At 47.7% G+C, this 12,169-nt stretch overlaps 1 protein-coding gene across 2 annotated transcripts in view; it reads left to right on the top strand.

The window, feature by feature from the left end:
* The window catches only part of palm2akap2 (PALM2 and AKAP2 fusion), a 240,811-nt gene that overhangs the window by 102,162 nt on the left and 126,480 nt on the right, over positions 1-12,169 (top strand). For both annotated transcript variants that reach the window (XM_071342762.1, XM_071342752.1), the window contains exons 5-8: positions 2,542-2,656; positions 5,636-5,654; positions 7,268-7,429; positions 11,081-11,866. In XM_071342762.1, the coding sequence (XP_071198863.1) occupies positions 2,542-2,656; positions 5,636-5,654; positions 7,268-7,429; positions 11,081-11,866 (1,082 nt within the window). The remainder of the gene's footprint in view (positions 1-2,541; positions 2,657-5,635; positions 5,655-7,267; positions 7,430-11,080; positions 11,867-12,169) is intronic.

Below are 12,169 nucleotides of genomic sequence, written 5' to 3'. Positions count from 1 at the left end.
TTGACCATCACAGTGGATGTTGGTATTGACCATCACAGTAGATGTTGGTATTGACCATCACAGTAGATGTCGGTATTGACCATCACAGTAGATGTCGGTATTGACCATCACAGTAGATGTCGGTATTGACCATCACAGTAGATGTTGGTATTGACCATCACAGTAAATGTTGGTATTGACCATCACAGTAGATGTTGGTATTGACCATCACAGTAGATGTTGGTATTGACCATCACAGTAGATGTTGGTATTGACCATCACAGTAGATGTTGGTATTGACCATCACAGTAGATGTCGGTATTGACCATCACAGTAGATGTCGGTATTGACCATCACAGTAGATGTCGGTATTGACCATCACAGTATAGTCCCTATATAGTGCACTACTTTAGACCAGAGCCCTATGGAACCCTATTCCCTATATAGTGCACTAATTTAGACCAGAGCCCTATAGAACCCTATTCCCTATTATAGTGCACTACTTTAGACCAGAGCCCTATGGAACCCTATTCCCTATGTAGTGCACTAATTTAGACCAGAGCCCTATAGAACCCTATTCCCTATTATAGTGCACTACTTTAGACCAGAGCCCTATGGAACCCTATTCCCTATATAGTGCACTACTTTAGACCAGAGCCCTATAGAACCCTATTCCCTATTATAGTGCACTACTTTAGACCAGAGCCCTATAGAACCCTATTCCCTATATAGTGAATAGGGTGGACTAAGTGTTGGTATCTTGGGGAGCCTCCTTGTTGTTACTGACCATGGAACCTTTGAGGCATTCTAGAACCCTCTTGCGCTATACAATGGCAGGAAATTACCAAGGAGGAAGCACAGGGGGTTCCTCTGAACGATGCTTCCTGATTGGCTAGCCAGCAAAAATAATAACCCAAACCCAGGTCCTCTGGGAGATATGGAATGTGTGTGTGTGTGTGTGTGTGTGTGTGTGTGTGTGTGTGTGTGTGTGTGTGTGTGTGTGTGTGTGTGTGTGTGTGTGTGTGTGTGTGTGTGTGTGTGTGTGTGTGTGTACAGTTGAAGTTGGAAGTTTACATACACCTTAGCCAAATACATTTAAACTTTTCCCACATTTAAACAATTCCTGACATTTAATCCTAACTAATACCCCATTCACTGTGGTATTAGATGGAATGATGAGACCCTCCCCATTTACTGTGGTATTAGATGGAATGATGAGACCCTCCCCATTTACTGTGGTATTAGATGGAATGATGAAACACTCCCCATTTACTGTGGTATTAGATGGAATGATGAGACCCTCCCCATTTACTGTGGTATTAGATGGAATGATGAGACCCTCCCCTTTTACTGTGGTATTAGATGGAATGATGAAACACTCCCCATTTACTGTGGTATTAGATGGAATGATGAAACACTCCCCTTTTACTGTGGTATTAGATGGAATGATGAGACCCTCCCCTTTTACTGTGGTATTAGATGGAATGATGAGACCCTCCCCATTTACTGTGGTATTAGATGGAATGATGAAACACTCCCCATTTACTGTGGTATTAGATGGAATGATGAGACCCTCACCATTTACTGTGGTATTAGATGGAATGATGAGACCCTCCCCTTTTACTGTGGTATTAGATGGAATGATGAGACCCTCCCCTTTTACTGTGGTATTAGATGGAATGATGAGACCCTCCCCATTTACTGTGGTATTAGATGGAATGATGAAACCCTCGCCATTTACTGTGGTATTAGATGGAATGATGAAACACTCCCCATTTACTGTGGTATTAGATGGAATGATGAGACCCTCCCCTTTTACTGTGGTATTAGATGGAATGATGAGACCCTCCCCTTTTACTGTGGTATTACTATGGTGCGTCTATGGTGGGTCTATGGTGCGTCTATGGTGGGTCTATGGTGCGTCTATGGTGGGTCTATGGTGGGTCTATGGTGAGTCTATGGCGGGTCTATGGTGGGTCTATGGTGGGCCTATGGTGGGTCTATGGTGGGTCTATGGTGGGTCTATGGTGGGTCTATGGTGGGTCTATGGTGGGTCTTCACCACAGTAATAACAAATTTTAAACAAATTCCAATGAAAGCCATTACCAGAAAGGAGTGGCAGCTTTACACCAATCAGAGCCATTACCAGAAAGGAGTGGCAGCTTTACACCAATCAGAGCCATTACCAGAAAGGAGTGGCAGCTTTACACCAATCAGAGCCATTACCAGAAAGGAGTGACAGCGAATGGGTTGTGTTTCTCCCTAACATGTGGGGCAGGGCGATTCAACTGTTCCCCTACGAGGTCCGGAGCCTGCTGCTTTTCTGTCCTACTTCATCACTCATGTCACACTGCTGGTGTCCCAGGTCTAAATCAGTCCCTGATTAGAGGGGAACAATGACAAAATGGTGGAACTGGCTTCAAGGTCCAGAGTTGAGTTGGACCACCCCAAAAAATGCCAAGCCACTCTTACCAAATAGTTGCAGTTAAACGCCTTTATTTGATCCATTTAGGACGATTAAAATGGCTTTTTCATGGGTTCTTTTTTGTTCTTTCATTGTAGGTTGGAGTCAGAGATTGGTCTGTTGGAGAGCGAGGAGTGTCAGATCTCAGCTAAAGAACAGATCCTCAGAGAGAGACTGAAGAGGACTGAGAGGTCCATAGAAGACCTACAGAGAGTAAGAGAACATTCATCTACACAGAGAGAGAGAGAACATGCATCTACACAGAGAGAGAGAACATTCATCTACACAGAGAGAGAACATTCATCTACACAGAGAGAGAGAGAGAACATGCATCTACACAGAGAGAGAACATTCATCTACACAGAGAGAGAGAGAGAACATGCATCTACACAGAGAGAGAACATTCATCTACACAGAGAGAGAGAGAACATTCATCTACACAGAGAGAGAGAGAGAGAGAACAGTCATCTACACAGAGAGAGAGAACATTCATCTACACAGAGAGAGCGAGAGAACATTCATCTACACAGACAGAGAGAACATTCATCTACACAGAGAGAGAGAGAGAGAGAACAGTCATCTACACAGAGAGAGAGAACATTCATCTACACAGAGAGAGCGAGAGAACATTCATCTACACAGACAGAGAGAACATTCATCTACACAGAGAGAGAGCATTCATCTACACAGAGAGAGAACATTCATCTACACAGAGAGAGAGAACATTCATCTACACAGACAGAGAGAGATACAACATTAATCTACACAGAGAGAGAGAACATTCATCTACACAGAGAGAGAAGAACATTCATCTACACAGAGAGAGAGAGAACATTCATCTACACAGAGAGAGAGAGAGCATCCATCTACACAGAGAGAGAGAACATTCATCTACACAGAGAGAGAACATTCATCTACACAGAGAGAGAGAGAGAACATGCATCTACACAGAGAGAGAACATTCATCTACACAGAGAGAGAGAACATTCATATACACAGAGAGAGAGAGAGAGAGAGAGAGAGAGAGAGAGAGAGAGAGAGAGAGAGAGATAGAACAGTCATCTACACAGAGAGAGAGAACATTCATCTACACAGAGAGAGCGAGAGAACATTCATCTACACAGACAGAGAGAACATTCATCTACACAGAGAGAGAGCATTCATCTACACAGAGAGAGAACATTCATCTACACAGAGAGAGAGAACATTCATCTACACAGACAGAGAGAGAGATACAACATTAATCTACACAGAGAGAGAGAACATTAATCTACACAGAGAGAGAGAACATTCATCTACACAGAGAGAGAGAACATTCATCTACACAGATAGAGAGAGAACATTCATCTACACAGATAGAGAGAGAACATTCATCTACACAGAGAGAGGGAGAGAACATTCATCTACACAGAGAGAGAGAGAGAGAGAGAGAGAGAGAACATTCATCTACACAGAGAGAGTGAGAACATTCATCTACACAGAGAGAGAACATTCATCTACACAGACAGAGAGAGAGAAAACATTCATCTACACAGACAGAGAGAGAATATTCATCTACACAGAGAGAGAGAGAACATGCATCTACACAGAGAGAGAGAACATTCATCTACACAGACAGCGAGAGAATATTTATCTACACAGAGAGAGAGAGAACATTCATCTACACAGAGAGAGAGAACATTCATTTACACAGAGAGAGAACATTCATCTACACAGAGAGATAACATTCATCTACACAGAGAGAGAACATCCATCTACACAGAGAGAGAGAACATTCATCTACACAAAGAGATAGAACATTCATCTACACAGACAGAGAGAGAGATACAACATTCATCTACACAGACAGCGAGAGAACATTTATCTACACAGAGAGAACATTCATCTACACAGAGAGAGAGACATTCATCTACACAGAGAGAGAGAACATTCATTTACACAGAGAGAGAACATTCATCTACACAGAGAGATAACATTCATCTACACAGAGAGAGAACATCCATCTACACAGAGAGAGAACATTCATCTACACAAAGAGATAGAACATTCATCTACACAGACAGAGAGAGAGATACAACATTCATCTACACAGACAGCGAGAGAACATTTATCTACACAGAGAGAGAACATTTATCTACACAGAGAGAGAACATTCATCTACACAGAGAGAGAACATTCATCTACACAGAGAGAGAGAGAGCATCCATCTACACAGAGAGAGAACATTCATCTACACAGAGAGAGAGAGACCATTCATCTACACAGAGAGAGAGAACATTCATCTACACAGAGAGAGAGAACATTCATCTACACAGAGAGAGAGAGAACATTCATCTACACAGAGAGAGAGAACATTCATCTACACAGAGAGAGAGAGAACATTCATCTACACAGAGAGAGAGAGAACATTCATCTACACAGAGAGAGAGAACATTCATCTACACAGAGAGAGAGAGAGCATCCATCTACACAGAGAGAGAACATTCATCTACACAGAGAGAGAGAGAACATTCATCTACACAGAGAGAGAGAACATTAATCTACACAGAGAGAGAGAGACCATTCATCTACACAGAGAGAGAAAGAGAACATTCATCTACACAGAGAGAGAGAGAGAATTCATCTACACAGAGAAAGAGAGAATCAATGGAAGATGTGAGAGAACATTCATCTACACAGAGAGAGGGAGAATATTCATCTACACAGAGAGAGAGAATATTAATCTACACAAAGAGAGAGAACATTCATCTACACAGAGAGAGAAAGAGAACATTCATCTACACAGAGAAAGAGAGAATCAATGGAAGATGTGAGAGAACATTCATCTACACAGAGAGAGAGAACATTCATCTACACAGAGAGAGAGAGAATATTCATCTACACAAAGAGAGAGAACATTCATCTACACAGAGAGAGAAAGAGAACATTCATCTACACAGAGAGAGAGAGAGAATTAATCTACACAGAGAAAGAGAGAATCAATGGAAGATGTGAGAGAACATTCATCTACACAGAGAGAGAGAACATTCATCTACACAGAGAGAGAGAGAATATTCATCTACACAAAGAGAGAGAACATTCATCTACACAGAGAGAGAGAACATTCATCTACACAGAGAGAGAACGTTAATTACTCTACACAACACAATCTTTAATGTCTTCTCGTCCTGTCTGTGTTTCTTGTCTTTCCAGAGTCTTCAGAATGAACATGGTGAGTGATCTATTATCTACATACTATTGATCATTATTGATTGATTGATTGATTGGTTTTAATTTGTGTTGAAAAAATAAACACTATTTTCCAACGTAGTCCTGGATGTTAAAGCCATGGTTATTCAATTAAGGTCCCAATCAACAACTCGACATGCATCTGAAAGACCTCTTTGTACAAGCAAGCTCCCTCTGTACACACACACACTGCCTCTACACACACTACACATGCTAAACAAACTCCTAGCCATTAAGGTTGAGGCTCTCTCCACCCACAGTCCTACTGGCTGTGTGTTTTAAAGATTTCCCACACTACTCCTCTCTCTCTCTCACTCTCCCCATCTCCCTCTGCTCCCTCTCTACTCTCTCCATATCTTCCTCTACTTTCTCCCTATCTTCCTCTACTCTCTCCCTCTCTACTGTCTCCCCTCTCTACTCTCTCCCTATCTTCCTCTATTATCTCCCTCTCTACTCTCTCCCTCTGCTCTCTCCCTCTCTACTGTCTCTACTGTCTCCCCATCTCCCACTGCTGTCTCCCAATCGCCATCTACTCTATCTCGCCCTACTCTCTCTGCTCTCTCTGCTGTAATTCTGTCTCTCTCTCTCTGCTGTAATTATCTCTCTCTATCTCTCTGCTTTCTATCTATGTTGTAATTCTCTCTCTCTCTCTCTCTCTCTCTCTCTCTCTCTCTCTCTCTCTCTCTCTCTCTCTCTCTCTCTCTCTCTCTCTCTCTCTCTCTCTCTCTCTCTCTCTCTCTCTCTCTCTCTCTCTCTCTCTCTCTCTCTCTCTCTCTCTGTGTGTCTCTCTCTCTCAATTCTCTCTCTACTCTCTCTCTCTCTCTACTCTCTGTCTCTCTCTCTGTCTCTCTCTCTGTCTCTCTCTCTCTCAATTCTCTCTCTACTCTCTCTCTCTCTCTCTCTCTCTCTCTCTACTCTCTGTCTCTCTGCCACATTAGCCCCTTGGATCGTTTCCCTCCTGCCTCAGCGGTACTATTGAGTGCACTAACATAAGACAGTAGCCCTGTACTTTGTTTCCCCTGATCCACCTATTCACAGGGAATCCCCCCAACCCAGGGCCGCTTTGATCCCCTCTAATACACCTCTCTACACATTCTGCTGAACGTAGCACTGGGCTGGGGGAATGAAGAGAAAGAGTTACAGGGAGAGAGGGATACACAGAGAGAGGGAGGGAGGGAAGAGATGGGGGAGAGGGTTTAGAGGGGGAGTGAGAGAGAGAGAGAGAGAGAGAGAGAGAGAGAGAGAGAGAGAGAGAGAGAGAGGGAAGAAACGGGGGGAGAGAGGGTTTAGAGAGAGAGGGAGGGAGGGAGGGAGGGAGGGAGGGAGGGAGGGAGGGAGGGAGGGAGGGAAGAGAGAGAAGGGGGAGGGAGGGAGGGGGGAGAGAAGGGTTAGAGAGAGAGAGAGAGAGCGAGAGAGAGGGGGAGGGAGGTAGGGAAGAGATGGGTGACAGACAGTGGGTGGAGGGACAGAGAGAGACATAGAGTGTGTGTTGGGGGTGGGGGTTAGGGTGATGACGGGGAGGGGGAGGGGGTAAAGCAGGCGTGTGGTGGCCAGGGGTCCAGTCTGACTTCCTCTCCTGCTCTCCGCCCCAACCAGATGCTGTGAGTAACGCCAGTCCCCAGCTCCCCAACCAGCTCCCCAACCAGCTCCCCTACCAGCTCCCCAACCAGCCAGACATCAGAGACTCCTCCACCACCTCTCCTCACCGGGCCCCAGCCTCAGCAGCACCTGCCTTCGGTGAGCACCCAAGGAAACCTGGTAGGTGCTGGGGAGTGGGGGGTGTTAAAGCATGTTGGACCGGAGCCAAGAGAGGAGAGGACAGGACAGCACCAGAGGTGGTAGCTAGGACAACACCAGGGGTGGTAGCTAGGACAGGACATGGGGTGGTAACTAGGACAGGACAGCACCAGGGGTGGTAGCTAGGACAACACCAGGGGTGGTAGCTAGGACAGGACATGGGGTGGTAACTAGGACAGGACAGCACCAGGGGTGGTAGCTAGGACAACACCAGGGGTGGTAGCTAGGACAGGACATGGGGTGGTAACTAGGACAGGACAGCACCAGGGGTGGTAGCTAGGACAACACCAGGGGTGGTAGCTAGGACAGGACATGGGGTGGTAACTAGGACAGGACAGCACCAGGGGTGGTAGCTAGGACAACACCAGGGGTGGTAGCTAGGACCGGACCAGGGGTGGTAGCTAGGACAGGACCAGGGGTGGTAGCTAGGACAGGACCAGGGGTGGTAGCTAGGACAGGACATGGGGTGGTAGCTAGGACAGGACCAGGGGTGGTAGCTAGGACAGGAACAGGGGTGGTAGCTAGGACCGGACCAGGGGTGGTAGCTAGGACAGGACCAGGGGTGGTAGCTAGGACAGGACCAGGGGTGGTAGCTAGGACAGGATCGAGGGTGGTAGCTAGGACAGGACCGGGGGTGGTAGCTAGGACAGGACCAGGGGTGGTAGCTAGGACAGGACCAGGGGTGGTAGCTAGGACAGGACCAGGGGTGGTAGCTAGGACCGGACCAGGGGTGGTAGCTAGGACAGGACCAGGGGTGGTAGCTAGGACAGGACCAGGGGTGGTAGCTAGGACAGGATCGAGGGTGGTAGCTAGGACAGGACCGGGGGTGGTAGCTAGGACAGGACCAGGGGTGGTAGCTAGGACAGGATCGAGGGTGGTAGCTAGGACAGGATCGAGGGTGGTAGCTAGGACAGGATCGAGGGTGGTAGCTAGGACAGGACCAGGGGTGGTAGCTAGGACAGGACCAGGGGTGGTAGCTAGGACAGGATCGAGGGTGGTAGCTAGGACAGGATCGAGGGTGGTAGCTAGGACAGGACCGAGGGTGGTAGCTAGGACAGGACCAGGGGTGGTAGCTAGGACAGGATCGAGGGTGGTAGCTAGAACAGGATCGAGGGTGGTAGCTAGGACAGGACCAGGGGTGGTAGCTAGGACAGGACCAGGGGTGGTAGCTAGGACAGGATCGAGGGTGGTAGCTAGGACAGGATCGAGGGTGGTAGCTAGGACAGGATCGAGGGTGGTAGCTAGGACAGGATCGAGGGTGGTAGCTAGGACAGGATCGAGGGTGGTAGCTAGGACAGGATCGAGGGTGGTAGCTAGGACAGGACCGAGGGTGGTAGCTAGGACAGGATCGAGGGTGGTAGCTAGGACAGGACATGGGGTGGTAGCTAGGACAGGATCAGGGGTGGTAGCTAATGGCGATTCCAGATGCAGGGACGGAGGGATGGAGCCCCAATTCAGAGACAGCTAAAGCTGCGATACAACCAACCACACACACAACACACACGACACACACACACACACACGACAAACACACACGACACACACACACAAGATGCAGTGCAGCCTTAAAGGGCCAGCAGCGCTACAGGAACAACACACTCCCTAGTTGAGAGTGCAGCCTTAAAGGGCCAGCAGCACTACAGGAACAACACTCTCCCTAGCTGAGAGAACAACACATTCCCTAGCTGAGAGAATAACACACTCCCTAGCAGAGAGAACAACACACTCCCTAGCAGAGAGAACAACACACTCCCTAGCTGAGAGAACAACACACTCCCTAGCTGAGAGAACAACACACTCCCTAGCTGAGTGAACAACACACTCCCTAGCTGAGAGAACAACACACTCCCTAGCTGAGAGAACAACACACTCCCCTAGCAGAGAGAACAACACACTCCCTAGCTGAGAGAACAACACACTCCCTAGCTGAGAGAACAACACACTCCCCTAGCTGAGAGAACAACACACTCCCCTAGCTGAGAGAACAACACACTCCCCTAGCTGAGAGAACAACACACTCCCCTAGCTGAGAGAACAACACACTCCCCTAGCTGAGAGAACAACACACTCCCCTAGTTGAGAGAACAACACACTCCCCTAGTTGAGAGAACAACACACTCCCCTAGTTGAGAGAACAACACACTCCCCTAGTTGAGAGAACAACACACTCCCCTAGTTGAGAGAACAACACACTCCCCTAGTTGAGAGAACAACACACTCCCCTAGTTGAGAGAACAACACACTCCCCTAGTTGAGAGAACAACACACTCCCCTAGCTGAGAGAACAACACACTCCCCTAGTTGAGAGAGCAACGGGGTATAACTTCATAGAACACTCTGCCCATGTCAGCTCAGCGTTGGAGACGAGCGAACAGACAGATAGAGTGAACGAGAGATGGAGGGAGAGGCAAACGACAGGAACACTACCACACCTGTTGATCTGGGGTTATAACACATTAAAACTGGAGATACCCTGGGACTGGTTATAACACGTTAAAACTGGAGATACCCTGGGACTGGTTATAACAAATTACAACTGGAGATACCCTGGGACTGGTTATAACACGTTAAAACTGGAGATACCCTGGGACTGGTTATAACACATTAAACCTGGAGATACCCTGGGACAGGTTATAACACAATTAAACTGGAGATACCCTGGGACTGGTTATAACATATTAAAACTGGAGATACCCTGGGACAGGTTATAACACAATTAAACTGGAGATACCCTGGGACTGGTTATAACATATTAAAACTGGAGATACCCTGGGACTGGTTATAACACATTACAACTGGAAATACCCTGGGACTGGTTATAACACATTAAAACTGGAGATACCCTGGGACAGGTTATAACACAATTAAACTGGAGATACCCTGGGACTGGTTATAACATATTAAAACTGGAGATACCCTGGGACTGGTTATAACATATTAAAACTGGAGATACCCTGGGACTGGTTATAACACATTACAACTGGAAATACCCTGGGACTGGTTATAACAGATTAAAACTGGAGATACCCTGGGACTGGTTATAACAGATTAAAACTGGAGATACCCTGGGACTGGTTATAACACATTACAACTGTAAATACCCTGGGACTGGTTATAACAGATTAAAACTGGAGATACCCTGGGACTGGTTATAACACATTAAACCTGGAGATACCCTGGGACTGGTTATAACAGATTAAAACTGGAGATACCCTGGGACTGGTTATAACACATTACAACTGGAAATACCCTGGGACTGGTTATAACACATTAAACCTGGAGATACCCTGGGACTGGTTATAACACATTACAACTGGAAATACCCTGGGACTGGTTATAACAGATTAAAACTGGAGATACCCTGGGACTGGTTATAACACATTAAACATGGAGATAATCTGGGACTGGGCTGGTTTTAACACCAGTGTGTTGATAGAGAATGGCGTGTCAGGACCAATGTGTTGAAAAAATCTTGTCCTGCTGCACTAACGTAGTAACCATATGGCAACCATGTGGTAACATACTGTATTCTGTCTGTCTAATAATATGTTAGTTGTAATATGCTGTATTGTCTCCCTTTCTGTGTGTCTCCCCGTGTCTGTCTGTCTGTAGCGATGTACGCCATGGAGATCAACGTGGAGAAGGACAGGAAGACGGGTGACACCAGGATCCTGTCAGCGTCTTCCGTCAGCCCAGACGAGGTGCCCCAGCGCGGGGTCAAGGTCTTCGACGACGGCCGGAAGGTCGTCTACGAGGTCCGCTCGGGGGGGTCCACCACCCTGGAGAATGGGGTTCACCCTTGGAGTTCCCAACAGGTGGACGAGCTGATGCAGCGGGTCGGGGTGCCCGCCGGCCAGGCCGACGGGGGTAAGGCTAAGGTTACTGTCACCCCTGTTGGCACTGGTGACACCAAAACCTCCCCCAGCTCCGCTGACCGCACTGATGAGCTCCCTACCACCTACACCACCCCCCCAGCCATCCGTAGCCCTACCACCATGGCCCACAAGGTGCCCCAAGCTACAGGCGCCCCTATCACCAGCCAGCCTCCACCCCGTCGGGAGGTGACCTACGAGGGGGAGGTGATGGAGGCTCCCCAGGCAACGGCGGAGAAGCCAGTCACTATGATCTTCATGGGCTACCATAATGTAGACGACCAGGATGAAACCAAGAGGCTGCTGGGATTCGACGGCACCATCAAGGCTGAAATCGTCCTGATCGATGACGATGACGAGAAGTCGTTACGGGAGAAAACGGTCACCGACGGTTACTCCGTAATCGACGGCAACGCCGCCGACCTGGTGTCCGGCGCCCGGCCGCTCAGCGACACCACCGACCTGTCGTCGGAGGGGAAGGACGAGAGCCCTGCCACGGCCACCAAGGAACTCCCCTCCCCAGCAGGTATAGAGAAGAAAAAGCCCTGCCACTGCTGTACTATCATGTGACGCTCATTTCTTTAACTACACTACCCACAACCCTCTAGTTTTCCTGGGACTACCGGGAGGAGAAGAGCTCGTTGGTTCATCAAGGCTCTGATCTTCCTCCTCCCTAAACCCCTCCTCCTCCTCTTCCTCATCCTCTTCCTCCTCATGGCTACTAACAGAACCTCCACCTGCCCTCTGACCTCTGGGACCTGGCTGGGGTTACATCACTCTCTTTATCTGACCTTTGACCTATAACCTCTCTCCTCTGTGAGCTGGTTGT

This window comes from Salvelinus alpinus, chromosome 1, assembly GCF_045679555.1.
Source record: "Salvelinus alpinus chromosome 1, SLU_Salpinus.1, whole genome shotgun sequence".
In the NCBI taxonomy this organism is placed as follows: Eukaryota; Metazoa; Chordata; class Actinopteri; order Salmoniformes; family Salmonidae; genus Salvelinus; species Salvelinus alpinus.
The sequence above is the reverse complement of the archived record's forward strand: the minus strand, read 5'-3'. Positions and strand labels throughout refer to the sequence as shown.